We start from the raw sequence: 25889 nt of genomic DNA on the forward strand, positions 1-25889 counted from the left end.
TTTCATAAAATGTAGTTAAAAGTGAACACACAAATTCATATATAAGAGTTTTATGTCCTCATTTAGGTAATTGGTAGAAAAGTTTTCAAAATGCCACAATTAAGGGACAAGTAACAGCCCTGTTTGAACAAATCAGCTACTAAGTTTCCACTCAGAAAACAGTAGAAATCTCAAGAGAAAGAAAGTCAACAAGAAGCATTAGTTTAAAGCTTGAAACAAAAGCTTCCCCTACCAGGGAATAGAACACAATAACAGCGCATAGCGCATGACAGTTCACAAAGCACTTTCACATCCAAATATCATTTGATTATAACAATCCTATTATTATAATTCCCCCACTGCAGATGGGAAAATGTGGTTGAGTAATTTGCCCTGGTTTACACTTTAAAAGTTAGGACTAAGTTCCACATTTTCCAATGGCAAACCCCTTGAATTTTCCAGAACACCGATATTTCTCAGACTTCCACCTTCACACATTTTTTCAACATTCCATCTGTACAATCATCCCCCAATTTTTATTTTTCAGTTTTCTCCCTAAGGCTGCATGTGTTTAAATTTTTTTTCCTACAAATGTCCATTGATAAATGATCATCATAAACTTGAAAACAATAAAATCAAAACAATATTATGAACTTTTAAGTGGATGTTTGTCTGTCAGAAGCTCTGGGTCTGAAACCTGTTCTCTTTATTAAAAATAATAATAATCAAAGGAAGGGAGGGAGAGAGGGAGGGTGGGAGAGAAGAGGAGATTATCAATCCTTGAAAGATGTTAAAGAAGCTCCCTCAAAGCTGACTTTTTTCCTTGAGTTAGAAGGAAACCTCTCAGGTGATCCTGTGTTATTTAACCCTGTGTTCAGAGCCCCACTGAGTGCAGCCCACCCTTTGAGAAGCATTGTTCTGTCATGCCACACCATGCATTGTGTTAACATGCAAATGTATTGAAAAGGGGCTCAGGATTCTTGAGAGTCTAATACTCACTTGGACTTAATGATCCCTAAAGCTCAGGCAGGTTATTTGCAAATTGAAGGGGAGAAGGAGGGATCAGAATGAAATGTTTAGTGCTCCTAAGAAAAAATCCAAGTCTTGTGGATGTAAAAGCAGGTATGTGTACACTGGGTAGAAGGAAAAATGGTTTGCATTCTGCTTCTGCTATGTAGGAAAACCTGCAAAGACATCCTATGTCCACATGTCAGCCTTTATTCATATCTTTTTCTTCCTTTGTTCCTTTCTAGAAATATTTTTTCAGAAATATTTTCATACTAGCTAATTCACCTAGTAAGATAAATACTTATTGGTTTTGGAAAAGAAAATAATACAAACAGAGAAAGAGAAAGCAAGAGAGAGCATGCCACGATGATGACCTTGGGCCTTCATTTAGCCATCAGAAATTTTTGAAAAGTAACCGGAGATTGGAGAAAAGAAATTCAAGTAATTCAAAGGAATGGCTGTTTTTAACCGGAAAAGAATGACCCTGAAAATCCCCATCTGGTCAACCTAAATGATATCCTGAGTAATAGAAGGAAGCCAATATAAAAGAACAATTCTTTTAAACACCCCTAATGTACAATAGCACCCTGAAAGCATTTGAAAATGCAGGCCAAGTGCCTTGCTAGCAGTTTTTGAATGCTGAGGGGAGGAAGAAAGCAAATGACTTTATTCTCAGGAAAGTACATTATTATAATACCTTGGACTTCTTCACACAAAAAGCATCACTTCCTCAGTGAAACAAGCCCTATAAAATCCACTTACACACACACACACACACACACACACACACACACAAAGGCAATTACAACAGTTAGTGGAATTATGTACAATGTGTAACTACGTCAGACTAAGAAAATTCCAGAGTAGGTTACATGTTTTTCTTCCAAGAAAAGGGGTTTTTCCCACCACTGACCAGTTGGGTCTCTGTGAGAGGAAAAAGAGACCACGCTTTTTTGTTAATGGGGGATGTCTAATAAAAAAAATGTTTGATATTATTCCAACTGACTCCTACTGAGACCAAGAAGAGGCTCCACATACAGGAAACTTAAGAGTCAGTTTCCAAGTTGGAAAATGTTACAAATACCAATAAGGAATGAACATGCTCAAGACAACTGCTCAACCCAGGCAGGGGGAGGGCTGAGCCAGATGGTCTTTTCCATCCCAGATTTCGATGATCTACAACAGAACCTGGATGACTAGGAAAAAGTGAGATGCAATTTGGAAATTGCTTTATAAAATAGAATCCCAAACAAAGACATTCAACAAGACAGAGAAATTGAAAAAGAAATTAAAATGGATTCTCGGTGAGAGCAGAGAGTAAACCAGCATGAAATGGTACAGAGATATAAAGGTTGTCCCCCAACCATAGGTTTTTGGAGGGAAGGTGGCTTAGAGTACTCCTAGTCTAGGGAGGTTACAAACCCAAATGCATGCTCATTGGGCCAGATCAGAAATTAAGTTAGATGGAAATCGTGGGGACATGGTTAACTGAAAAGTACATGATTATGTCTAAAAGCATCCAAGTTAAAAAGAAAATTGAAATATGCATGCTGGACAAATAATTGACATCTTTATGTCACTATAGCCTAACAGCTTACTGTTTAAATCTCTGATAATCTTACTATTCTTAACAGAAAAATTGTATCATTTTTTGAGAAGCACAGAATGGTGGCTGTATGTAGCAGAGCCAAAGCACTAGACTTATGCTACACCCAAGACGAGGTTAAACAAGGAAAGAAAAAAGAATGAAAAAGAAAAGAAATTAAGGCAAAAGTCTTCTGACTGCCTTTTGGTTCAGGTATACCAATTTTATATGGTTTATTCTTTCAAAGACAAATTAAATTATCAACTACTTAAATACAAAGTTATTGAGGATTAGTGGAAGATACAAAGGGAAATTATGCTAAAAAAAAAAAGAAGAAAGAAAAAATCAACAATTAATTGATCAGAAAGTCAGACACTAAATTTAAAACGAAAAAAAAAAATGGCCAAGTCTGTGGCCCTGAGTGAGATATGACAAAAAGAGTCCATAATTTCCATTTTACAGATAGGGAAAGTGAGGCACTTACAACTGTTGTTTCATAGTTTGTTATTTAAAATGTATTTTTTAAAGTTATGGGTTCAGGGTTTCTTCTGGGTACTCTCCCAAGGGAGGTAAGAAAAATCTTTTCCATTCATGCTATTGGTTAATACACATTAAGAAAATGACTACACTTAAAAATATTTTTTAAGTGTTATTCCAGAGGGAAAAAAATTACCTTTCAGATACATTAAGTGGTATAAAATCTTCCCAGGAAAGCCCAGGAAGTGGAGGGAAGCATGAGAACATCCCCCCACCCCCACCCAGGGCAGCTGGAAGCAGACCAGACAAAGAACTGGAGCCCAACTCCTCTGTGCTAGTCAGCAGGACTTTCCTTCCCTAGTTTCTATATATCTAAGCAAACAACAAATGCACGACCCGCAGAAGGAGGGAATTCAGTCTTCACACCAGGCTGGCATCTCTAAAATAAATCTCTCCATAGGTACGAGGCTAAACCTTAAACATGAAGAAATAATCTTTGAGTTTTATAGCAGCATATGCATGTTTCTGCCCCTCCCCCATAAAACTCCCAACAGGAACAACCACATCAAACGACTGCTTTTCAGAAGCCAATTCAAAAACACCCTACTTTATCACAGAAAGAACATTCCTTATATATGTGAGCACCTCCATTATGTCTTATTTGAAGGAGGAAAATGTAATAAAAATCCTATCTGAGATATTTATAGATCTCATAAAACCTGATTCGCTCTCATAAGCTGCTGTAAACTCAGTCATCAGGTAAGGCAGAATGGCAGGTGTGGTAACCAGCACTGTATTATGTTATATGTGCCTAATTCTGGCTCCTAAAAAAAATAATAATAATAAATAACTGCATGCTGGAAAAACTTAGGAGAAACAAGTCAAAAAACTACAGAGAAAGAAAGGGAACAGGCTGGATATCTGCATGAACAAGCACACAAATTCCAAGGATGTCACCCTAAATCCAGTTTCGGGGGGGGCAATATGTATTTCTATCATTTCCCCAGTTCTAAGTACAAGTTCTTAATGACAGCTTCTCCGTGGATGGATAAAGGAACACCAGAGCCAATGCCTACCATTCTGACTTCCCCACCTTCCCTTCATTCATTCTTTCTTAGACACTCTCTAGGCTCACTGGGATCTTCAAGCACCTAGTGACACTATTTCAAGAAAGAGCATTGTGCCATTTTGTACTATCATTGAGGGAGAGAAGCAGAAGGACAGAGCATTCACTGAGTGGCAGCTCAGTCAGAGAGCCAATTCTTAGGTAGGAATTTGTAACTTTATGTCACAGATGACCAGAGATTCAGAGACATTCAGTGACTTTCGCAGGGTTCCACCTGTGCCTGATGTCAAAGCCTACATGCAATGTGTCAATGAAACAGTGTGACCTTAAGGAGTATTTGCACAGACTAGCCTATTTATAGATGAGAAAACCAATGCCCAGAAAGCAAACAGACCAGTAAGCTATTCCAGTCCATACAGGTCCACTGACTGCCGGTCTACTACTCTGGCTTCTGCCCTGATGTCTCCTATCTAACCAGGAGTCATTATAAATAAAAATAGAGTGTGGGGCAGACTGCCTAGGCTTGGATTCTGACTCAAAAACTATCAGGCTGTGATTCTAGGCAAGCCATTTAATACCCAAAACCCTAATGTCTCCATCTATAAAATGGGGATAATGATAATGTATTTCCCAGGATTGTTGTCAAGAATAAATGAAATAATGAATATAAGATGCTCAAAGGAGATAATCTTCAGGAAATAGCTGATATACACACATAACATACACACACACACATATAACATAACTATGATGACAGGAAGAATAGCCAGATGGGAAGAGGGATGAGAAAAATATATCCACTACTTGTTTGCTTTGCAGCCACAGTAAGACAACTTGCTTAATTAATCATCCTCTAGCCCAATTTTCTCACCTCTGAATGGTAAGTTCTGTAACATCTGCCTGTTCCTTAGTTACAGCAAGGACATGTCAATAAGAAACCATAAAAGAAACACCCCGAGCCCTTCAGAACAACAGCTCATACAGATGTTTGTAAGACACCATGGGGCATGGTGTATATACAGGTAATTCCAGCAACATGGGAAGCTGAGGCAGGAGGATGGCAAGTTTGAGGTCAGCCTCAACAACTTACCAAGACCCTCAGTAACTCAGTAAGAATATCTCTCAAAATTAAATAAATAAATAAATTTAAAAAAAAAAAAAAGAAAAAGGTCTAGGGATGTAGCTCAGTGGTTAAGCAACCCTGGGTTCAATCCTCAGTATCCAAAAAAAAAAAAAAAAACTTTTCCTAAGCAGACATAAAAATTCCCATCATGCCATCATGCAGCCAATCATATTAAAGGAAGCAAGAGCCTCAAGACAGATAGGAAAGTGTATGTTTCAAGGCTGAGCAATCTTGGAATGCAGAGGTAAAGTCAACAACTCAGGTCCGACATTGAGTAAGATCTCAGTAGCTCACAGGAGAAGCAGTTGTGCATAGGGCCTCCTCACAGAAGAACTCCAACACCACAGGAGGAACTGTGTCCCATGAACTTGGTCTACAGTGGCCACTGAAACAAACGTTAAAAGCTCAAAAGGTAGGGGTAGGGGGTAGGAAGAATCTATTTCCACTCCTTTGAATACGAGCAAATTTTCCGTCTGTCCAAAAATAAGTGCCAACGTTCTGACCACTCCATTGAATTCTTGCTAACTGAGCTCTGGAAGGTGAATATTAGAGTGGGGTCAAGAGCAGGCGGGCACTCCCTTGCAGGGCAAAGGCTCCGCGGCTAATTGCCATTTTCACAGCTGGGTTGAGCTTTCCAAAAAGCATCCTTCACCCTGAGCTCTGAGCTCCTCTGCTCTTGCCAACCATATCCCCATCAAAGACAGTTCATAGATGAAACGATGTAGCTATAGTACAAACAATTTTGCAAACATCACAGTTTGAAAAAGGGGTATTTCTAAACCTTCTTTGTGGACATCACCACAGGCCCACGGTCATGACCACAGGAGCCAAGCCTTCTATGGAAATGGAGCCTGCCTCCTTGCCTGAATGTCTTCAGCAGCAATTCTTCCACAGTTTATTTTGGTTTCTCTTACTAGAAAGATGGTTCCTTTGAAAATGCTTTATAAATAAAGTCTACTTCCAAACAGTGTGGTCAGTGAGAAAATGAAGAGCTGGTAGCGAATGCCTATCTGGCATCAGCCAACAGATGTACATCCAGACAGTCATCCCTTTAAACCATAGAGTAGGCAGAGCTAAGTGGAAAATCAGGGCTGAGGACCTACCAAAGATGAATTCTTTAAAACATCACATGGTTGGAGCTTCATGCCCAATACCACAGTTTCCAGAAATGGAATTTGACCAGGTTAAGCAAACCCAGGGTGGGTCATAGGAAATGTGAACCAAACAGGACTGCCTTAGACACTTTAAGGTGAGGGAAAGCAAAACAAGAAGAATGAAGAGTTCTTGAGCAGCTGCCATTAACCAGTGAGCTAAATGAAGTGCACATGCCAGCTCTGTTCTGCTTTTTATAAACCACTGGTACACTTAAATTCCAAGTTATACAAGAAATTTGATATTTCAACATAAGAAATAAGGTACCTGCAACTCTAATATAGCATTAATTCTCTAAAGATCTATGGCTCAGTACCTTGTCTGCATACTGGAATCCCTGGAAGCTTTACAAATACTGATGTCTGGGTCCCTTCTCAAAGGATACTGATTTACCTAGTCTGCAGTGCAGCCCTGATTGGGAACCACTATTAAAAACACAGTCAAATCTTAAGTCATAGTCAGAGCATGCTCCCCAAATAATTATTGAATTTCTAGTATGTGCAAGGCTCTCTAAAAAGCAGACTACATATTAAAAGCTGATTATCAAAATCATAACCAAGGTATCAATTCTGCTTTACATCATGCAACCTAACTGGAAAAATGAGAAGAGAGAGAAAGGGAGAGGGAGAAAAGCAGGCAGGTAGGCCATACTACAAGACAAAAACTACAAAACATCATAAGGAAGTACAAAGTTTTACCCAAGAGTGTAGAAATCAGAGCAATTACTGTTGAAGGGGGGAGGGGGGCAGTTTCCTGGAAGATTTGGCAACTCTCTGAAAGTTAAAGAATAGGTAGTATTTGGACAAAGAGAAGTGGGAGGGGTAAGAGGAAGAGGGAGGAAGAAAGAAAAAAATAAAGAAAAAAAATTTAAAAAACAGAAGCAGGAAAAGCATAGTCACTTCATTTGGATGGCATCTACTATACACAAAACAGGCAAGAACTTGCAGATCTTATGTAGGCCCAGCCTTGGAACACCTTGACTCTTAGAAGTCTGCCTTTATCCTGTGTGCAGTAGGGAGCCACAGCCACACAAGTGAGGAAGGCAGAAAGAGAATTACCTGGAGGTGACAGGGGTCTCCCCAGGTGGCAGAAGGAGCAGAAAATTGAAAACCACCAATGTTAATGTACTACAGAAGCCAAAGCAATGAGATTTTTTTTTCAGTTATTTTTACATTTCAATAATGGAATTTTTCAATCTAGAATTTTTTACAAATTACATTCGAGGGAAAGAGAAGAGCCAAAGATGGATTGCAAATTAAATCTAGAACATGATGAGAATGGTCATGTTAACAAAAGAAATAAGGAGGCCAGGAAAAGGAAGAGGTCCATGGTAGAAGATGATGAGTTAGGGGTTTAGGACACACTCAACCCAAAAAGCATTTAATGTTAGTTGCAGGCCCAAAGTGCAGGAAAATATGTGGACTGGATCTATAGATTGGAGAAGAAAAAAAGAAGTCTCCAAATAATTTCAAAAAAGAAAATTCAACTTCTTCTTAGAGGTGAAAGAGATTTGTGAGATAAGTTCCAAGACAGAACTTCCACCATCAGCAAGGCCCTAAGCAACTTCAAGAGACCCTGTCTCAAAATTAAAACTGAAAAGGGCTGCAAATGAAGCTCAGTGGTTTAAATGCCCCTGGATTCAATCCCTAATAAAAAAAAAAAAAAAAACTAGAACCAGGATGTAGGAGCGATAATTGGGGATAGTCGTGAAAATTAGGCCTGCTTCACCATCCAGTTCCCTATGTTAGGCTGAATTCATTCCCTACTCCTTATTAAAGTATGCAGTACTTTTTGTTTAAATTTATAAAACATTCCAATTCCATTGCCCATCCAACCCTCTTAAGAATTTTAAACTGCTTCAGAGAAGAATGTCATGGACTGGCACATGGGTTGCTGTTTCACGCCATTCTCTGTTGGCAAGGTGCCAGGGAAAAAGAAAAAAAAAAGCCACTGCACATTTGCTCCTCTCTACATAAAACATTGTATCTTTCACCCAACACCCTACCACGTCTGCCTTGATGCACCCTCCTTACGCCCACTCCACTTATTATTTAAATGACAGTACTTTTTATAAGACTAGTGTTGTAATTGAGGGCTTTTTTTCCAGCACAGTGTATATTTTCCAATTTACCACACATTATTAAAGTGGAAAAGTGATTAAATTAAACAAGTAAGGCTTCTTTGAAATATTCAATAGCTTGGTCTAGGACCCAGCCAATTCCAAAATTCTATGTATTCATATTCTTGGAAGTTAAAAAAAGGGGAGGGGGGAATTTTCTCACCTCCCTTTATGGAGGTGGGGGAGAAGAATGAAAAGCGAGTCTATTTATTTAATCTATTATAAAGTTTATTCAAAGGCAATGATGGAAAACAAGCAAACTTTTGGGCATCTGAAAGAGTCTTGTGCCCTGGAGCCATGGATGTTAACATAGGGCAGTGGCCTTAAAGACCTCAAAGCCTTGTCTGGCTTCAACAATCACTTGGTCCAACCCTACTCTCTTAAGAGTTGAGAAAACCAAGACCCTTTCAAGAATTGCAATTCTAATACTGTATGTTCCTAGCTTTGGCACAGGCTGGGGACCTGACTTTCAATATGACCCTCAGAAAATGTCAATAAATTCATATTCAGAAATAGATATCACATATGGCTCTACATTAATTATCGTAATTACCTAGAATCATTTCCGAATGACTTGTTTCCTGGCCATTACAGACATGTGTATTCATTCACATTGTACACTCATCTGCCTTAAGAGTATCCAGCCCCCAACATGTCCTTAACTAAAAGCCTACCCAGGGTAGAACTGAGGAAATCTCAAGTGTGTTTTATAAGCAAGTTTGTAACAATGTACATAAATGCAGATAGGCACCGCCCAGTGAGTATTTAGAAACTCACAGAATTTAAGATTTTTTTTGTTTGTTTTGTTGCAACTGTGTTCTACTCTGTGTGTGTGTGTGTGTGTGTGTGTGTGTGTGTTTTAAAACATGTTTTTTCTCCCCTGCTAGTCAAGTTCCTAGGGGAAAAAATCTACACCCAACTCTACTTTGCATCATTCAAATCTAGTATTTTGCACAAAACAAGAGGTATAATATTTTCTGGATTTAATATAAATAAGAACCCCCCACAAGGTATAGGTCCATCTACCAGTTCAATCAGGAATGGTCTCTCCAGGAAAGCAGTCGGCTCTCCCATATCAAGCAGGCTGACAGTAGATTCACACCAAGACTGCCACAGACACTCAGCTGTAACATCTACACATCAAGCATGTGGCAGGTACAGCTGCTCCAATAAAGAGTCGAATAGACAGAATACACTGAAGAGGACCGATTTCTCAGGGTCACACCAAATATCAAGTGAGAAAAACAAAACGACCCAAGGCAATGGAAATGAGTCTGCAAATTAACAGCAAACAATTAGGCCAAGAGGAGAAGTAAGATCCTGACCCATTTTCGGTCAAAGTATGTCCTAGTGATGCCAATACTTTTTACTGGGGGAACTCTTACATTAGGTCTAATAGGATAGTTAATCTCATGAATGTTCTAAAATGAGCATACAATGTAACAAGAGAATAAGTATTTTTTAACTTCTCAATGAAATATGTAACATTAATGATTAGATACTGTAACTTCTTCCAATTTGAACACCATTAGTAGCTGTAGAGTTTTCTGACCACTGTACCTGGTAAACTTTGGCAATCTGGGGTTGAAACATCTCCACCAGTTTATGCTAAACAAACACTGAGCTGATTTGGGAGAACAAAGGGACTTGGAGAAGACTAAACCTCAGCACCTCACCTTCTTGGCATTGCTCAAGTTAAGTTGGGGAGCTGTCCCAAACTTTCAGCAAATCCCTATTCTAACATTCATGCTAACTGACACACAGAGTGAACCAGAATCGCAGAGGCATTCTCTGCACTCACCAGCCATAGGTGATTAAAAACCTGTCCCAGAGTACTACAAACTGCAAAGATGGGGGCATCTACAAACCAGGCAGCTATCCGAGCACCTGTCCTATCTCACAGGAGACACTGTGACTGGCTCGAGTAAGCTATATTCTTCTTTCTCTAATAAGCACAAAGTGATGAAAGATGACTACAATGCCTGTACTAAAAAAGTTAAAATACGGGAATTCTCTGAAAGGAGAATTTGAAGACTTATAAGAGAATGGCTATTTAAAAACCCCATTTTGACCCTCTCTAAACTATCCCATTTAAGTGGAGAGGCAAATTAGCCCCCATAGGCATTTATATTTAGAATGGGCTGGGAGAGAGGAAGAGCCCACATTTGAACACTTAAGGTCTCTGATATGCCCATCCATAAATCATTTCAGGGCAAAGCTGTCACCCTGCGTCTTCTGCTCTGCCTTTTAAATGGATGGGACCCCAATATCCCATTCTCCTCAGGGTAGGGAGTGGGGGTGGGAGATTAATGGAGAACAAAGAATAGTGGTTTCCTTTTCCCCCTATTCAGGACAGATGAAGTAAAAATATCTGCATCGAAATCTTCACCCACTCTAAAACACTAAATTTCAAACAGGTAGACTGAACAATAATGATTGAGAGCCCCTAAATCCACACAAAGATGTATCTATTAAAAGAACATGAAAATGAATTTATTAAAGAAAGGCTAAGTGTGTGATTGATTGCCTTCACATGTGCTTTCATTTTTAAAGCTACATTTATTTAGTGATTGCATCCTCATAAAGCAAAATCTGGATTAACAGGGGAAATTCTAATTTTTTTTTAATCCACCAAGACACTGTTTTGAATAAAGAAACAGATTTACAGTTAGTAAGAATGCACAAGTCAAATATATTTTTTTTAAAGCCAGCTATTTTATCCTTTCAGCATGGTTACTAAGGCTCCTTTGTGTCTACAAATTTCTCAGGGTGGTGCTGTTGCCAAGAAATTCTAATTCATGACAAGGTTTTCTGCAAATTGGGGACAGTGGCAAACCTGCGGATGGACAGATCCTACAGTTTGCTTTGTCTTTCTGCCTGAGAAAGTACCTAGGTGTTTAGGCCTGGAGAAGGCAGGCAAAGGTAAGATCATACAAAGGGGAAAGAAATGTTAGTCGTAGACTAAATCCCATCCCTGGTACCAGGAGGCTATTCTTGGAAGGCAAAGATTTCTTTCTGTAGGTTTTCCCCTAGAGATGCCTCCTACCAAAGGCCCTCATAAAAAGTGTTTCAGGGTGCCTAAAACCAAGATGAAATTGCAGTGTTATGGGGACACTTCAGTCCTTACAGTGGCCAAGTATGCCATTAGATTAAAACAATGGGGGAATGGAGGAGGAGGGAAGAATGTTCTATGATTTATTTATTTGTTTCCAGTAGCAGTGGAAAATTTTCTCCAAGCAAAAGGGAGGCCTGAAACTGACCCCATCTGCCAATTATGAATCAGCATTAACAATGAACATAAATGCAGAAGAGATTTCAAGTAAACATGCCATCCATGCCCCTCAATGACATGAAGCAAAGTGAAGTCTAGGTAAGACTTAGAGCATCATTACTTGGCTTGTACTCAGGGAATAGCCAGCTAGGTATAATGAATAAATAAAAGTCTAGAAGTCTTTTAAATAGTCTGCAAAAAAAAAAAAAAAGTATTGTGTCAAATTCTTTTTATTCTATTGGCAATAAAAGTCATGAATGGGTCTCCCTTTATCTGCCATCAAATTATACCCTATAATCTCCTCCAGCTTCTGTCCTACCCTTGACTTTTTCCTACTTTTGCTCAGACAGCTCTTGGAAATTTTCCTGCAAGTTTCCAAAGAGCTTAAGGCTGGTAGCCTTAAGAGTTGTGTCAGCTGAATTCCATAAAATAATAGACCACATAAGCACAGTGTAATTTACAGTTATATGACAGGGAGAGATGATGTTACTTGGGCCAAGTGCTTAAGTATGCAGTCAGAGCCCAGGAATGGAGAGCTGTTAATGTGGGATGTCCATTTGGGTTTTTAAATTACACCAGCAATGATTTTTCAGAGTTGGAGCAGTATGCAGCTACAGCGTCACTGCCTGAAAATCCAATGTCAAAATGATAATCTCCAAGACAGAGGTGGCCCTGTCATAGTCCAGGACTTTGTCACGGACTCATTGACACAGGAAATTATCCTATTTCATAAGTTTGAAATAAAATCCCCAAATAGTCCATCCTCAATTACAAATGCACAAATGTTCTTGGGTTTATCATCCTAGACACTCTTTCCTCTAGAAACCAAATCAGATTATGTAGATCTCAGTATTTCGCTCCTCTCCCCGAGGCCAGGTACACTGCTCACTTTAAGAAGAACATCTAATAATTACTCCTCATTTGACCTCTAAAATCTGATTACCCCACAGCATCAGGAAACTTCCTCCTGCCTGGGGTTCTTTGCAGCAACCTTCTCAAGCTGTTTTGAGCAAAGGAGTCTCAAAATTTCACCATCTGATGGTTGATTTGGAACCAAGAGTTGCATATAATCACTCCCCCCACTTAGGTTCAGAAGCAGCAAGGGGGTTCAGAGAGAGGAAGGAAGGAAGAGATGGTGATGGAGGCTAGAGATGTTGTCATCAATGTGAACTTAGGGTCCTAGTTACCTTTATATAGAGAGAGCAGTTGTGGCTGCAGAGCAGACATGGAGTGGTACCTTGTTTATAATTGCTCACCCACAAGTTATGTTTCTGTACAGACTATGAGCAAGCCTCCGAAATAATTTGGTAAAAGGTTTGAGAATGAGAGCAGTTGGAGGGAGTTAAGGTAAAAAATAAGGAAGGGGTTCAGAGGGGCGAGAATTCCTTTGCCTGCAGATAGAAACTAAGCTAGAGGTTCCTTGAAGGGGGAGGAAGGGAAGGGAGGAGGAGGAGAAAAGGGAGAGCAGAGCTGGCTTCAGAGGAGACAATAGAGCTAATCTATCCCCTAATTGTCAGGCCACTGATGTTTCTTTGCAGATCTAGAGTTTCTCTCCTGGAGGGTCTAGCCAGATCTAGAAAAGCAGGTTTCCTCTGGAGAGGCCTTCCCCCAAAGCAGGCTTTACTACTGCGAAAACTTGAACCAAAACAAAGTTGTGTGATTCATCAGGAGGGAACGTTCTAACAAATAAAGCCAACTTTCTTCCCTCCAACACTGCTTAACAGTCACAAACAAGGGCTGCCTTGGGCAAGCTGACTAAATCAACAGATTCCCTTCCCTAACCTGTCTAGACAGTCGTTAATATGCAACTGATTGGACACCAATGAGCTGATAGTGTGAAATGAAGGCGATTTAGAAAACAAAATTCTGGCAACATTTTGGTTAATTAGCATGCAAAATAAAAGAAGGAAAAAGATCCAGTGAGATCCTTCATGAGATAAAGTCTTGTTAAGAAAGAGGGAAAGAAGGCAATGAAGAAATGCTTTATGCTACAAATGTGTGAGCTGTGCATGTATTTAGACAGAGTAGAGAGTATCTGCCAGCATCTTCAGACAAGAATGCATGTGAGGACACACAGACACCAAAGGCCAACACCTGGAGGAAATCTTGCAGCTTCTAACCAGAGAACAACTAATAACAATGGTACAGTCAGAGGATCAGCTTTACCATTGGGCTACTCATACCAAAAGCCAAACCTCTCTCACTAAAGCAGCAACTGTTACATCGCAGCCTCAAGCTGGCAAATCCTGCTTTGGATCCTGGCAGAGGAAATTCAGCCGTTCATTAGCCTTAACAAGCGGCTGTCACTGAGCAGAGAAGTTACAAGAGCAGCCACACACCAAGCCTCTCGCAGTCCTCCTCAAGGGCAAGTGGGTGTCTCCAGGACGGACTGTACAAGTTCATACTTCCGATGTGCAAATCCAGACCATCTTCTTGGACTTTCCATGGTGCATATTGTTGGGTTTTTAAATACCCGTCTGACCCTCCCACCCCACCCCCCATCATCTTTCCTGCAGAATGTCCCCTCAGCAGCTTCTAATCCCTGCTGGGGGAAAAGAAAAAAAAAAAAAAAACCACTTTTTTTTGCAGTAGACCCAGCACTTTCCACTGACCAGCATTTTCTTTATTCCACTTCACAAAGCCCAGTGAACTTATTCCTAGCCCTGCTTCATCCTCCCTGGGACACAGAGCCAACTTGGCACGGGTGCCCTTCAGCATCCTAGGAGTTTCTTAACTAGTCCTCCAAGACAAAGTCAGAGGCGTGGAAGCACACACCACCCTTTGTCTGCGGTTTTGCTATCTAACCGGAAAGGGACCCCAAACAAAAAAGAGAAACAAGAACACATGTAGAGGGTGTTTTTTGGGTTTGTTTTTTCCTAGAGGCATTACACTGGGGAAACCTACAAGGAATTGTCAGCCTAAGATAGACACATCTTCCAGTCCTCCTTGTAGATATCCTTGAGTACCTTTTGTCACTGGGCTCCTCTCCCTAGGTCCACATTCTAATCTCAAAATCAAGCTCCTGTTCTTTACTGACACTCGCTAATTACTGGGAAAACACTCCGCTTTGCTACCCCCACCCCATCTGACAGTCGTCAGCAGCAGTTGAAATAGATGAACCTGATTTAAGGTACCAAACAGGTAGAGCTCCGTGGATGTAGAGATGTGGTATACTGTCAGCGATCGCTTCTAAAGCCCGAAACCACCTTCCCACCCGGCTCCTCCGAACCCCAAAAGTTCGGCAGGTCTCCGCTGGGGGACAGGGGTGTGCGCAAGGATGTGTGTTGGTGACTGAAAACACAGGCAGCTCGGATCGCTGCTCAGCTCGGCACACTAAGGGGTTAGGGGTGGGTGGAGAGGTAAGCGCAAATGACTCTTTAAGAAAACATTTTAAACAACATACAGCCAAAAAGGGGGAAAAAAACATAAAACAAACAAAAAAATAATTTCAACCCAAAGCCCACACCAACGCAGCCCCTGCGTCTCCGCCGCCACCACACGATTTACACAAGTAATTTAAATCATTCACCTGCTGCCAGGTCTCCTCCAGGGATGGCAAAGCTGAGAAGTAGCCGGTGTCGTGGACAAGTTGTAGCTCCTGGAATATACTATAACTAGCCAACACGTCCATGCTGCTGCTGCCGGGCAAAACGGGAGGAGAAACCCTCCCCCGAGCACAGTTGGGTCTGTTTGTTTGTCAGTCTGTCTGGCTCACCCCCCAAGAAGGCAGACATCCAGTGGCCCTTTTGTTTTGTTTTGTTTCAGTCAACTAAAAAGAAAAAAAAAATCAATGCAGGAGAGAGGGAGAGAGGAGGTGAGAGAGGAGAGAGTGAGTGGGGTGGATGGAGAGAGGCATCCAGCGTGTACAGTGCAGATGACTGCCAGGAAAAGGGGACTTCACGGGAGTAACAATTCCCTTCCAGGGCTCTAATCACTCCAGCTCGTGGATCAGGAAGGGGATGCAAACTCACTGACACGAAGCTGCCATCTATTTCTGCAGCGCTGTTCGCTCCTAATGCAATCTTTGCTCTTTATTTTGGGAGGTTGCATTTTTTTTTTTCTCGCGATCGCTTCTCTCCCCCTCACCCCTTCCCTTCCCTACCCTCCCCACCCCCCACCCATCCTTGCTAGTTTGTAGTCTCCCCCCCCCCAACCCTTTCTCCTCCTCCTGCTCTTCCCCCTCCCCAAACTCCCTCCCTCCTCCCGGCTCTCCGCGCAGCCGTGGGATCTCGGAGGAGGGCATCCATTAGGCCGCGTGTGACCATGTAAGGTAAACAGGGGGCTCATGAAGTCACTGAGGACCAACAGGGAGCTCGGAGCGGGCCCCGGGGCGGGGCTTGGCCCTGACGGCCCGCGCGGATTGGCGCGCAGCGGATCTCCCTGCTGCCATACAAGGCGGTGCGAGGCGAGCTATTTTTAGAGGGCTATATAAGGGGGCTGAGGCGGCCGCCCGGCTGCCGGGGAGCACGAGCGCCGGGGAGGGCCGCGGCGACACTCGCGCCGGCTCCCGGGACGCCGAGGCGGCCGCACTCGGGCCGCGCGCCGGCCTCCGACCCTCGCTAGGCTGCCCAGCGAAGCCCCTTGGTGACAGGAGCCTGAGCCCCTCGGAGGGGAGGGGGTTCCGAGTCGCCGCTGTGGCGTTGAGGCGGCCGGTCAGGAGGTGCCAGTCCAGAGTGCTGGGTTAGGATGCCTCCTGGAGGAGGAAAAGGGAGGAGAGCCGCGGAGAAGCTGTCAAGGGGAAAGTGACACTTTGCACTCTGCCTTCCCCGCAGGCGCCCGGACGAGGGGCCGCGAGGGAAAGCGATGCAAAGGGGTAGGGTCACGTACTACAAAGAAAACAAAAAAAATAAAGATAAAAAAGCACCAAAAACCCCTGAACGAATTCCCTACAGGATCCCAGGCTACGGAGAAGCAGCTCCGGAGGAGGAAGTGCCTCACAATGGCAGAGAACAAAGGGGAGCAGCACTGAGAGAGCGGCCTGCCCCCGCCCCGGCGCGGTGCGCAGTCCCCGCCCCGACCCGCGCGCCGCGGTGCGCGCGGTCGACACCGCCCTCCCGCGAGTTTCTTCTGACCCCAGTCCGAGACCCTGCGGGGAGTCTGATGCCCAGCTAGAGTAGATTGAAAACGTGCCTGCCCTTGAGTGGGCGTTAAAGGGGAGAGCGGGAGCCAGCCTAGACCTGCCCCCCCCCCCCCCGCTGGGGACTGGCAGCTTGCTAAGGGGTCTTTATGTGAGGCTTACCGTATGGCTTTGGCGAGGGGGTCTATGCAGAGCGTGGATGGGAAGCTGAGGAACCCGATTGTTTTCTGGAGCTGGGATATAGAGATAGATTCTGTTATCTCAAAGATAAAACCCCTGCACAGTACGTGTTGTTTGAGTTGACCAATTGTTTGCTTGACCTTAAATGGTTAGTGTGGTTCAAGCTTCTCCAAAATGCACTGCTAGCTGAACTTCTACTTTTGAGATGATTGCAGAATTCAGCACTTAAGAGATGAGAAACTTCCTTGTGCCTTTAGTGGAAAAAATAGACTTACTTTGATCGCCTTCTTCACCTTTCCCTGCCTTTGACCATGAGGGCCTCTATATCACAATATTTGAAAGATTGTTTTGTAGAACAAGCACAACTTGAAATACAGTTCCAAGGGGAATTAAACAAATTACTGGAATTGAAGAAGGGATAGTTTATTCATTGTTAATGTCTGGAATTCTGCTGGTCGTATTTACAGCATTCATTGTATAATTGGCACATTTACTCTAAGGTAGATGCATGGAATGTGCTGCCACTCACTAGCTGCATGACTTTCAGTGAATTACTGGGTCAAAGCTTCCGCCTAGGGTCTCAGAAACAGGAATACTGATATGTGCCTTGCCTAGTTGTTATCAAGAGTCAAAATGACATTTGTGACTCACCTAGCATAGCATCTGGCACTACTAGGTGAATACTAGGTGTTACTATCATTGCCTCCAGACTTTAGCTAAGTGTACTAAATAACGTATGAACTAATAGGCCCCAAGGGGAACATGCCAGAGTCATCCAGATAGAGAGCAGAAATCCCTTGCTAATTTGTTGTAAGATCTTGCCTTCTTACCCTCCCCACCCCCTGCTATCTTTGGAAAACCAGGGTGCACTTAGCAGGAAGCCATTGAGAGGCACTGGGGTAGAAGATATGTTTCTGAGTTACAGGGAAATGAAATGAACTTAGATACAGGCAAAAGGCAAGTCAACACCAAAGCATATAATTTGGTGTTTGTGACTCAAGGAAATTAAGTTTTTTTATTTTATTACAATATTAACATTTTTGAACAAAGTATGACATTTATTAACTTGTGAGTTTCAAGATTTTATAAATACTAGTACCATTTATTAAGCACTTACTGTGTGTACCTAAATGTTCCATATGCTATGTCTCATTTAATCCTCAGAACACCCCAAAGGGTAGGCATTTACATTATTCCAAACCTCTTGGTTAAAGATACCCAGGCTAGGAAACATTAAATAAGTTGGTCAAGTTCATACAACCAGGAAATGAGCAGACAAGTGGTTCCAATACAGTATCAACCGACTTCCACTACTGCTCTGAACTGGATTCTGCATAGTGAAAGATTGAGTTTCTTGGCTTTAAGACAAAATGTTTATAAAAATTGGGTGAGATTGGGGAACTGCCATTGAGTAGCTATCAACCATCCAACTTACCAAAGGGGTGGGGGGAACTCAACCAAAATTTCACAAAGTAAATCATGCAAGTCTCATTATGAAGTTTTTTTGAAAGCATTATAGAATGTTTCAAAATTCATTCTAAGAGATGTATGCAACAAGGTGTTCCAAAGAGTACATTTTCAGTATTCCTTGTATTTAGCTACTATATATATCCTAGAGACCCTAGGTTCTTGTTGCAAAACACATGCAAAGTATCCAAATATACAAAATAACCAACAAATTAAGATCACAAAAAACTTTGGCAGTCAAGCAAACCAAAAATAAAGTACACAATTATAACTACTGCAAATTGAACGCCTTCTCAGTTCCCGGCATCTTGCACATATTCATATCAGATCTTCACCACTCTCATGTAAGGGAGCTATTGGTGGTCCGTTTTTACAGGTGAAGATTCTGAAGTTCAGAGAGCACATATAATTTACCCATTACCATATGTCCGTCAGGTAGCAGAAGCAAATTCAAAATATGGGTCTGCCTCCTGGTTGATTGCAAAGTATGTGTCCTGTACAAGTATTGCCTTGGGAGACACTGATGATCATATTCTAATCATATCACCTTTTGGAAGTAATCCAATAGGAAACACCAAAGAGTAAATATTACCCCCTAAGAACTCAGGAGGATATTTTAAGAATAAAATAGAAAAAAATTAATATGTAAATAGACACAATCAAGTCATCATATTGTTAGCACCAACAAAGTTGTGCTTCATTGCTACAGAGGCCTACTATTATCCTGGTGTGAGAGGACTGGTAAAGTCTCCTCAAAGGAAACCTATTTAAAACAGGAACCAAATTTTAGAGCAATTAGTGAAAGAAGTTTGCTTGGAACTTTATTGGACAATAAAACTCAGTGTTATTAAGACATTATTCTACACTATATTGAACAAAATTTATGTTTTAAGTAAAACGATGTGCTAATTGCAGAATGAATAAATAGTGACTCAAGAAAATTGCTGTAGGGCTGGGGCTCAGTGGCAGAGTGCTGGCCTAGCATGCGTGAGGCACTGGGTTCGATTTTCAGCATCATATAAAAATAAACAAATAAAATAAAGGCATTCTGTTCATCTTCAAGAGAAGAAGAAGAGGAGGAGGAAATTAAGAAAATTGAAGTAGGCTTAATTTTGCCTACAAAATGTGAAGTCCCTGCCGGGGTTCAGAACTAGACACCTCAAAGCATGATGCCTTGGTATGCTGAGTATTTTGTATTGAAGGAGAGTGGGAGAGCCACAGAAGCAAGAAGACTTTTCTGGCCTTCCCCTGTCTCTCCGTTACTCCCATAAAGAGGGTCACAGAAACTAGAATTCCTCACCTCCGAAGTGAGCCAAAAGACTAAAAGGTCACTCTCGGACCTCCCACTTCTCCCACTGAAGATTCTCATATGACAGGAGTCCTCCCCCTACCCAGAGAGGCCAAAAAGAATCTGAGTAAACAGAACTGGCCAACTGTCCCCTGGTTTGTTACCATCAGGTCATGCCCACTGTTTCACTCAGCTTTTTCACTGCTGTGACTAAAAGACTCGACCAGAACAAAGTTAGAAGAGGCAAAGTTTATTTGAGGGCTCACAAGTTTCAGAGGTCTTAGTCCACAGAAGGCTGGCTCCATTCCTCAGGGCTCAAGGTGAGGCTGAACATGATGGAGGAAGAGTGTGGCAGAGGGAAGCAGTTCACATGATGATCCGTAAGATGAGAGAGAGAGAGAGAGAGAGAGAGAGAGAGAGAGAGGGAGAGAGAGAGAGACACTCCACTCACCAGATACAAATATCCCAGAACCATACCCCCAATTCCCACCTCCTCCAGCCATAGCCTACCACTTCAGTTACCCCTATCAGGGGATTCATTTGATGATTGGGGTTAAAACTCTGACAACCCAATCATTTCTCCTCTGGACCTTCTTGCATTGTCTCACCTGTGAACTTTTGGGGGACACCTCACATCCAAACCATAACATCCCTTTTATCTAATCATACTTCCACATGACTGTCTATTCTTCATCAAACCTAAGCAGAAATTCAGCTTTTCCTAGATCTTTGGGCCTTCATTTCTGAAGACTCCTGCATCATGTAAAGCTTTGATTAGATTAATTGCTTATTCTTTTCTTCCGCTCCAGTCTTTTGTTAAAGGCATGTTAGCCATGAATCTCATGGTAAGTGTGAAAAAGACACCTTTTCTCCCCTATGCACATTACAACATGCTTTATTTCATAATTGACTTTTACAGCCTAATCCAAAGGAGGATCGTTTTGTAAAAATGTTAGAGGGCATCATCTGTTTCCCCCAAGGGTCTCAGCTCTTTGATATTCGAATTATTCTTTATGAAGCAAGCGTGTGATCATCTTCTCTGTTAACTTTTTCATTCATTTTTGGTTTAATTCTGCAGTCCTCCTTGCCAGTGGCTTTACAGACCCACTTTCACTGACATCGTGGAACCTTACACCTTTTGCAAGCTTTTCGATCTCATTTTGCAACAGAATTGAATGTGTTTGCATCATATTACATTTGTCCACATTGGGAGGGGAGAAAACTAGTATTAAGAGGAGAGGGTTACTCTGGAAAGCAGTATGGTGATTCCTCAGAAAACTTGGAATGGAACCACCCAGTTATCCCACTCCTTGGCATATCCCCGGAAGATTTAAAATCAGCATATTATGGTGATGTAGCCACATCAATGTTTATAGCAGCTCAGCTTACACTAGCCAACCATGGTGCCCTTCAACAGATGAATGGCTAAAGAAAATATGGTACATATACACAATGGAATATTCCTCAGCCATAAAGAAGAATGAAATTCTGGCATTTGCCAGGAAATGGATGGAACTAGAGACGATCATGCTAAGTGAAATAAGCCAATCCCAAAGAAATAAAGGCCAAATGTTCTCTCTAATATGTGGATGCTGGCTCAAGTAGGCTGGGGAGTGTGGGCATGGAAGTTCACCAGATCTGACAGGGAGGATTGGGAGAAGGCAGGTGAGATGGGAATAGGAAAAACGGTGGAATGAATTGGACATAACTTTCCTGTGTTCATATATGAAAACACAACCAGTGTAACTCCACATCATATACCACCACAAGAATGAGAAGTTATACTCCATGTATGTATGATATGTCAAAATACATTGTACTGTCATATATAACTAAAAACAAATTAAAAAAATTAAAAAGAAGAGGGATTTGAATGGGGGACTAATTTATAAATGGCACTTCTATTAACAAATGCTTTCACATACTCATGACTTTTGCTTTCCTGCAACCATCTTACCACAATAGAGCAAAGCGTGAACGTAGGGGGTGTGTTTTGGTTGCATCATAGAAAACAAGATTGTCACAAGGGTGGAGGTGGGTAAAACAAACTGTGTGAGAAGACATGATTTGAATTTGGAAGAACATGTCTGTAGCACTTGGGAGTTGCTTCATGATTAAGAAAAGAAACAAAAACAAAAACCTGGCAGCTTCATCAGGCCTTTCACGTCCTGGATAAAGTATTGCTAGAAAATAAACATCTCTCTTTGTTTCCAATCTGTGTTCACTTTCTGCTCATAATCTGGCTTCCTACTTGTTCTGCCTGAAGGGAACCAATGTGCTGGTCATAACCACAGGAACTGGTCACTATGCTACTACTAATTGTTATTGTCAACTATTTCGAAGTCATCTTAGTTATATGTGTGTTCCTTGTGAGTTTAATTGGCATGGATTTCACTCTCTTGGTGTGTTTGATTTTGAGGGACTGATCTGTTGTGGATTCTGGGCATGATGGGCTTAAAAACGATGTTGGCTTTAGGGGAACTGACCAAGATCTCTCTGCATGTAGCCTGCTAACATTCTCCAGGAAACATCCCAATCTTGCCATTAACTTTTCAGAATTCTATGGGTATTAAATAAAATATTTATGTTTAATGTTTTATTTTTAAATAAAATAGCTAAGTCAACTCTGAATGTTGAATCTTGTCTTGTTGTGAGTCAGACAAATGGGCCAAAAGGGGGACTGGATGTATCACTGGTGATGGGCAGGTGCCTGGGTAGACCATTTGCTATTTCCCTCTAACTCTAGTGCTCTATTGCTTAACTAAAATCACTTACCATGATGATAAAGGTAAGGAATTTAAGAACTCAGCAAAAATCCACTGTCAAGAATGTCCCCACCAGAGCTTACAGTGTTGAACATTAAATGACTTTGTTATTTGCTTCCTGTGGATATCAGTATCAACTGTCACTTTAGTAGCTTGAGATGTCAGCACCTAGAAGTGTCAGTAGCTTCTAATGAAGAATAAAAAATCATCATTAGAATCCAGTCGTTCAGTGTATGTTAGGTAAAACATTCATTTAACATATATTATGCAAAGCATGTGGGTTGAAAATAATATGGTAAAGAGTCACAACACCAGTGTTGGATAGTAGTGCTATGTCTTAGAAATTAGAAAAGATTTTTGAAGTGTCTGGTGCAAGCTTAATCAGATCCACTGCTTTTCTTTGCAACGTTCCTTCCAAGAGATGCCCAATTCCTCCAACAATGAGGAGATCTCAGCACGCACAGGGATAAGCCCTTAAGAGTGAGCCTGGTGGACTGATGTTCCCCTCCCAAGAACAGTATCACAAGCTATTAAAGGGTTTCTGGACAAAGATTGGAGAAAAAAGACCAGTAGGAAATGAGAAAAAAAAGTATTTAATAAAAAGGATTACTTTAGCTATATGATGATAGAAATGCCAAAGCAGTTGTAAGACTAGTGAGAAATTAAGTTGCTAATACTTTAGAGATTATTACCCTTTGCAGTATGTGAGGCACAGTTTGTAAGAGTGTATTGTGCTTCATCCTGAATGGTTTTTTTTTTTTGTTGTGACATGTTGAATACAACACAGTGTTACTATTAATATATTAGGTATCACTGTTTTATCAGAATATCATCATTTTTCTTTTAAATGTGCCATTTCCAAAGGGTTTGGTAGATGGTTAATGGGATTAAACAGCAGAATGCATCTCAGATTTTCTAATGGAAATCAATGGGAGAATAAGATTGATTTGATAGAAAGTCTCCCTACTGCAAACTTTGCTGACAATGACCATTTCTTTAAGTGAGGGATACCTATTCCACAAGTGCCCAATGATGAGTTTTTATGTGCATGATAGATCTGGGTAATTTAGAAGATTAATAATGTCAGCAGCAGTTTTTTGCTGACTGGTCACTCATTTGAATTCCACTGAATTTTCTTTACCAGAAAGATGCTTATTTGAATGGTTAGAGAAGTCAGCTGAGTTACAGTTTTTAGGACTGATTACTGAGCTTATCAAGAGCAAACTAGGCAAATGTATTAACCTTCCATTTGTACAGTCTAAATGGGGGAAATTGTGCTTCGGTGCCCATCTCAGAAGGTTCACAATTCTCCCTGGGCACAGTGGTGCACACCTGTAATCCCATCGTTTGGGAGGCTGAGACAGGAGGATTGCAGGTTCAAGGCCAGCCTCAGCTACCTAGTGAAGCTCTAAGCAACTTAGCAAGACTCTGCCTCTAAATAAAACATAGAAAGGGCTGGGGACGTGACTCAGTGGTTAAGCGCCCCTGGGTTCAATCCCCAATGCCACAAACAAAAAAAGGTTCACAATTCTCTCCCAACTCTCATCTCCTTCTACAGCTTAGCACTGCTCAAAGATTGTTCTAAGCAAAAGTGGCCCTGTTTTAAACAGGGTCATTTCACTTTGGTTTTTCTCATGGATGGAGAAGGCTAAAATGCAATATAACTGAGAGTCTTGCTTCCTATGCCCAGTTGTTCAAATATAAGATTCTATACACCTCTCTGGATGCCCCCAGTTAACATATCCTCTGCCTTTCTGCAATATTGATTCCCAGTCTTTAAGTAATGCTTGGGTTAAATTTGTCCCTATTGTTTTGTTCTTTCTATGTATTCATGTGTAACATTGCCCTTTTGAGATTATAAATTCCAGAGGAACATTTATCTGCTTACCCTAGAGAAAATCTAATATCTCCTATGAAACACATGAAGTCATAATTTTTAAAGAAAATCATTAAGTATTTTTTTAAATATATTTTTAATAAAACTTTAAAGTAGTATTTCTCTTTCTCCAGGGTTGTTTGGACATTTTATTGTTTGCTTCATCTTCTATCAGGTTGGCCTGAACAAGAGGAGATATTAACTCAAATGATCTCAAAGAAAGAAAACACAGGAGGTTTTAAGGCTTCTGGCAAAAATCTCTGTACAGCTGGTCCTCCATACCCATGGATTCTGCATGTATGGATTCAACCAACTACAGACCAGAAATATTCTCATACAATGCAAAAAAAAATTGCATCTGTACTGAACATACAGACTTTTTTCCTAGTCTTTATCATTAGTATTATAAGTAACTCAGAGATGATTTAAAGTATATAGGAGGATGTGGGTAGGTTACATGCAAATACAATGCAATCTTATGTCAGGGACTTGAATATCCTGAGAATTTTAGTATACACAGTGGGTTCTGAAACCAATCCCTTGAAGATACTGGGGGGATGACTGTAATTAAAATTACCCAACGCTATGCAGAGTGTATAGGATACTGTCATGATTGGGATATGAGATGCCACCACTCCCACCCATATCTGATGTTATCATGTCAGATCATGCAGCAATGGTCAGAGGTAAAATGATTAGGAGAACCTAATCAGTGGATTAATCCATCTAATGGAATAACTGGGTGGTAACTGTAGGCAGTGGGGGACATAGCTGGAGGAAGTAGGTCACTGCAAGGGATTATATACTTTGTCCTGCTCTCTCATTCCTGTCTACCATGAATTGAGCAGTTTTCCTCCTCCTTATCTTCTGCCATGATACACTACTCAGGCCCAGAGCAAGAGTCAGCCAACCATGGACTGAACCACTGAACCCATGAGCCAAAATACACTTTTCCTCCTCTCATTTGTTCTGGTCAGGTATTTTGGTTCCAGTGACAAAATGATGACTAACACAGACACATTGTCAAATAACTCTTTACAGAGTGATTGAGAGATAACATGTTTTAAAAAAAAATAAGCTATTTCCCAGTTATGTCAACTTTCTATTACTGTGATGACTTTAAAATCAACCTCAAGGGAGAAAAGTTTTATTTTGGCTCTCAGTTTCAGAGCTTTTAGTCCATAGTTGCTTGGCTCCATTGCTTGGGGCCTGTGGCAGCACAGGACACTACGGCAGAGGAGGCCTGCTTACTTCATGGCAGCTGAGAAGCAAAGAGAGAGAGACAGTGAGGGGCTCAGAGGACAAGATCCCCTTCAAGGGAACACCCCAGTGATCTAACTAACTTCTTCCCACTTCCTGCAGGTCCTGCCACCCCCCAACATTACCACAGGCTGGCCAACAAGACTTGAGCATATGGACCTCTGGCCGGAATTTAAGATCCAAGCCATCACACCAG

General features: G+C 41.4%; 1 protein-coding gene across 3 annotated transcripts in view; it reads right to left on the reverse strand.

Annotated features, from left to right (window-relative positions):
- Klf7 (KLF transcription factor 7) overlaps nucleotides 1–17115 on the reverse strand; it is an 89954-nt gene extending 72839 nt beyond the window's left edge. The window contains exons 1-2 of one of the 3 annotated variants that reach the window (XM_040294798.2): nucleotides 17020–17115; nucleotides 15310–15549 (exon numbers count right to left, since the gene is read on the reverse strand). In XM_040294798.2, coding sequence (XP_040150732.2) covers nucleotides 15310–15411 — 102 coding nt within the window. In that variant the 5' untranslated portion in view covers nucleotides 15412–15549; nucleotides 17020–17115. Of the gene's footprint in view, nucleotides 1–15309; nucleotides 15874–17019 lie in introns of those variants that run through there. The other 2 variants (XM_040294797.2, XM_078017902.1) reach the window with 2 other exon arrangements.
- Nucleotides 17116–25889: the final 8774 nt, after the last annotated feature.

The sequence above is a fragment of the Ictidomys tridecemlineatus genome, chromosome 7 (genome assembly GCF_052094955.1).
Source record: "Ictidomys tridecemlineatus isolate mIctTri1 chromosome 7, mIctTri1.hap1, whole genome shotgun sequence".
NCBI classification, from domain to species: domain Eukaryota; kingdom Metazoa; phylum Chordata; class Mammalia; order Rodentia; family Sciuridae; genus Ictidomys; species Ictidomys tridecemlineatus.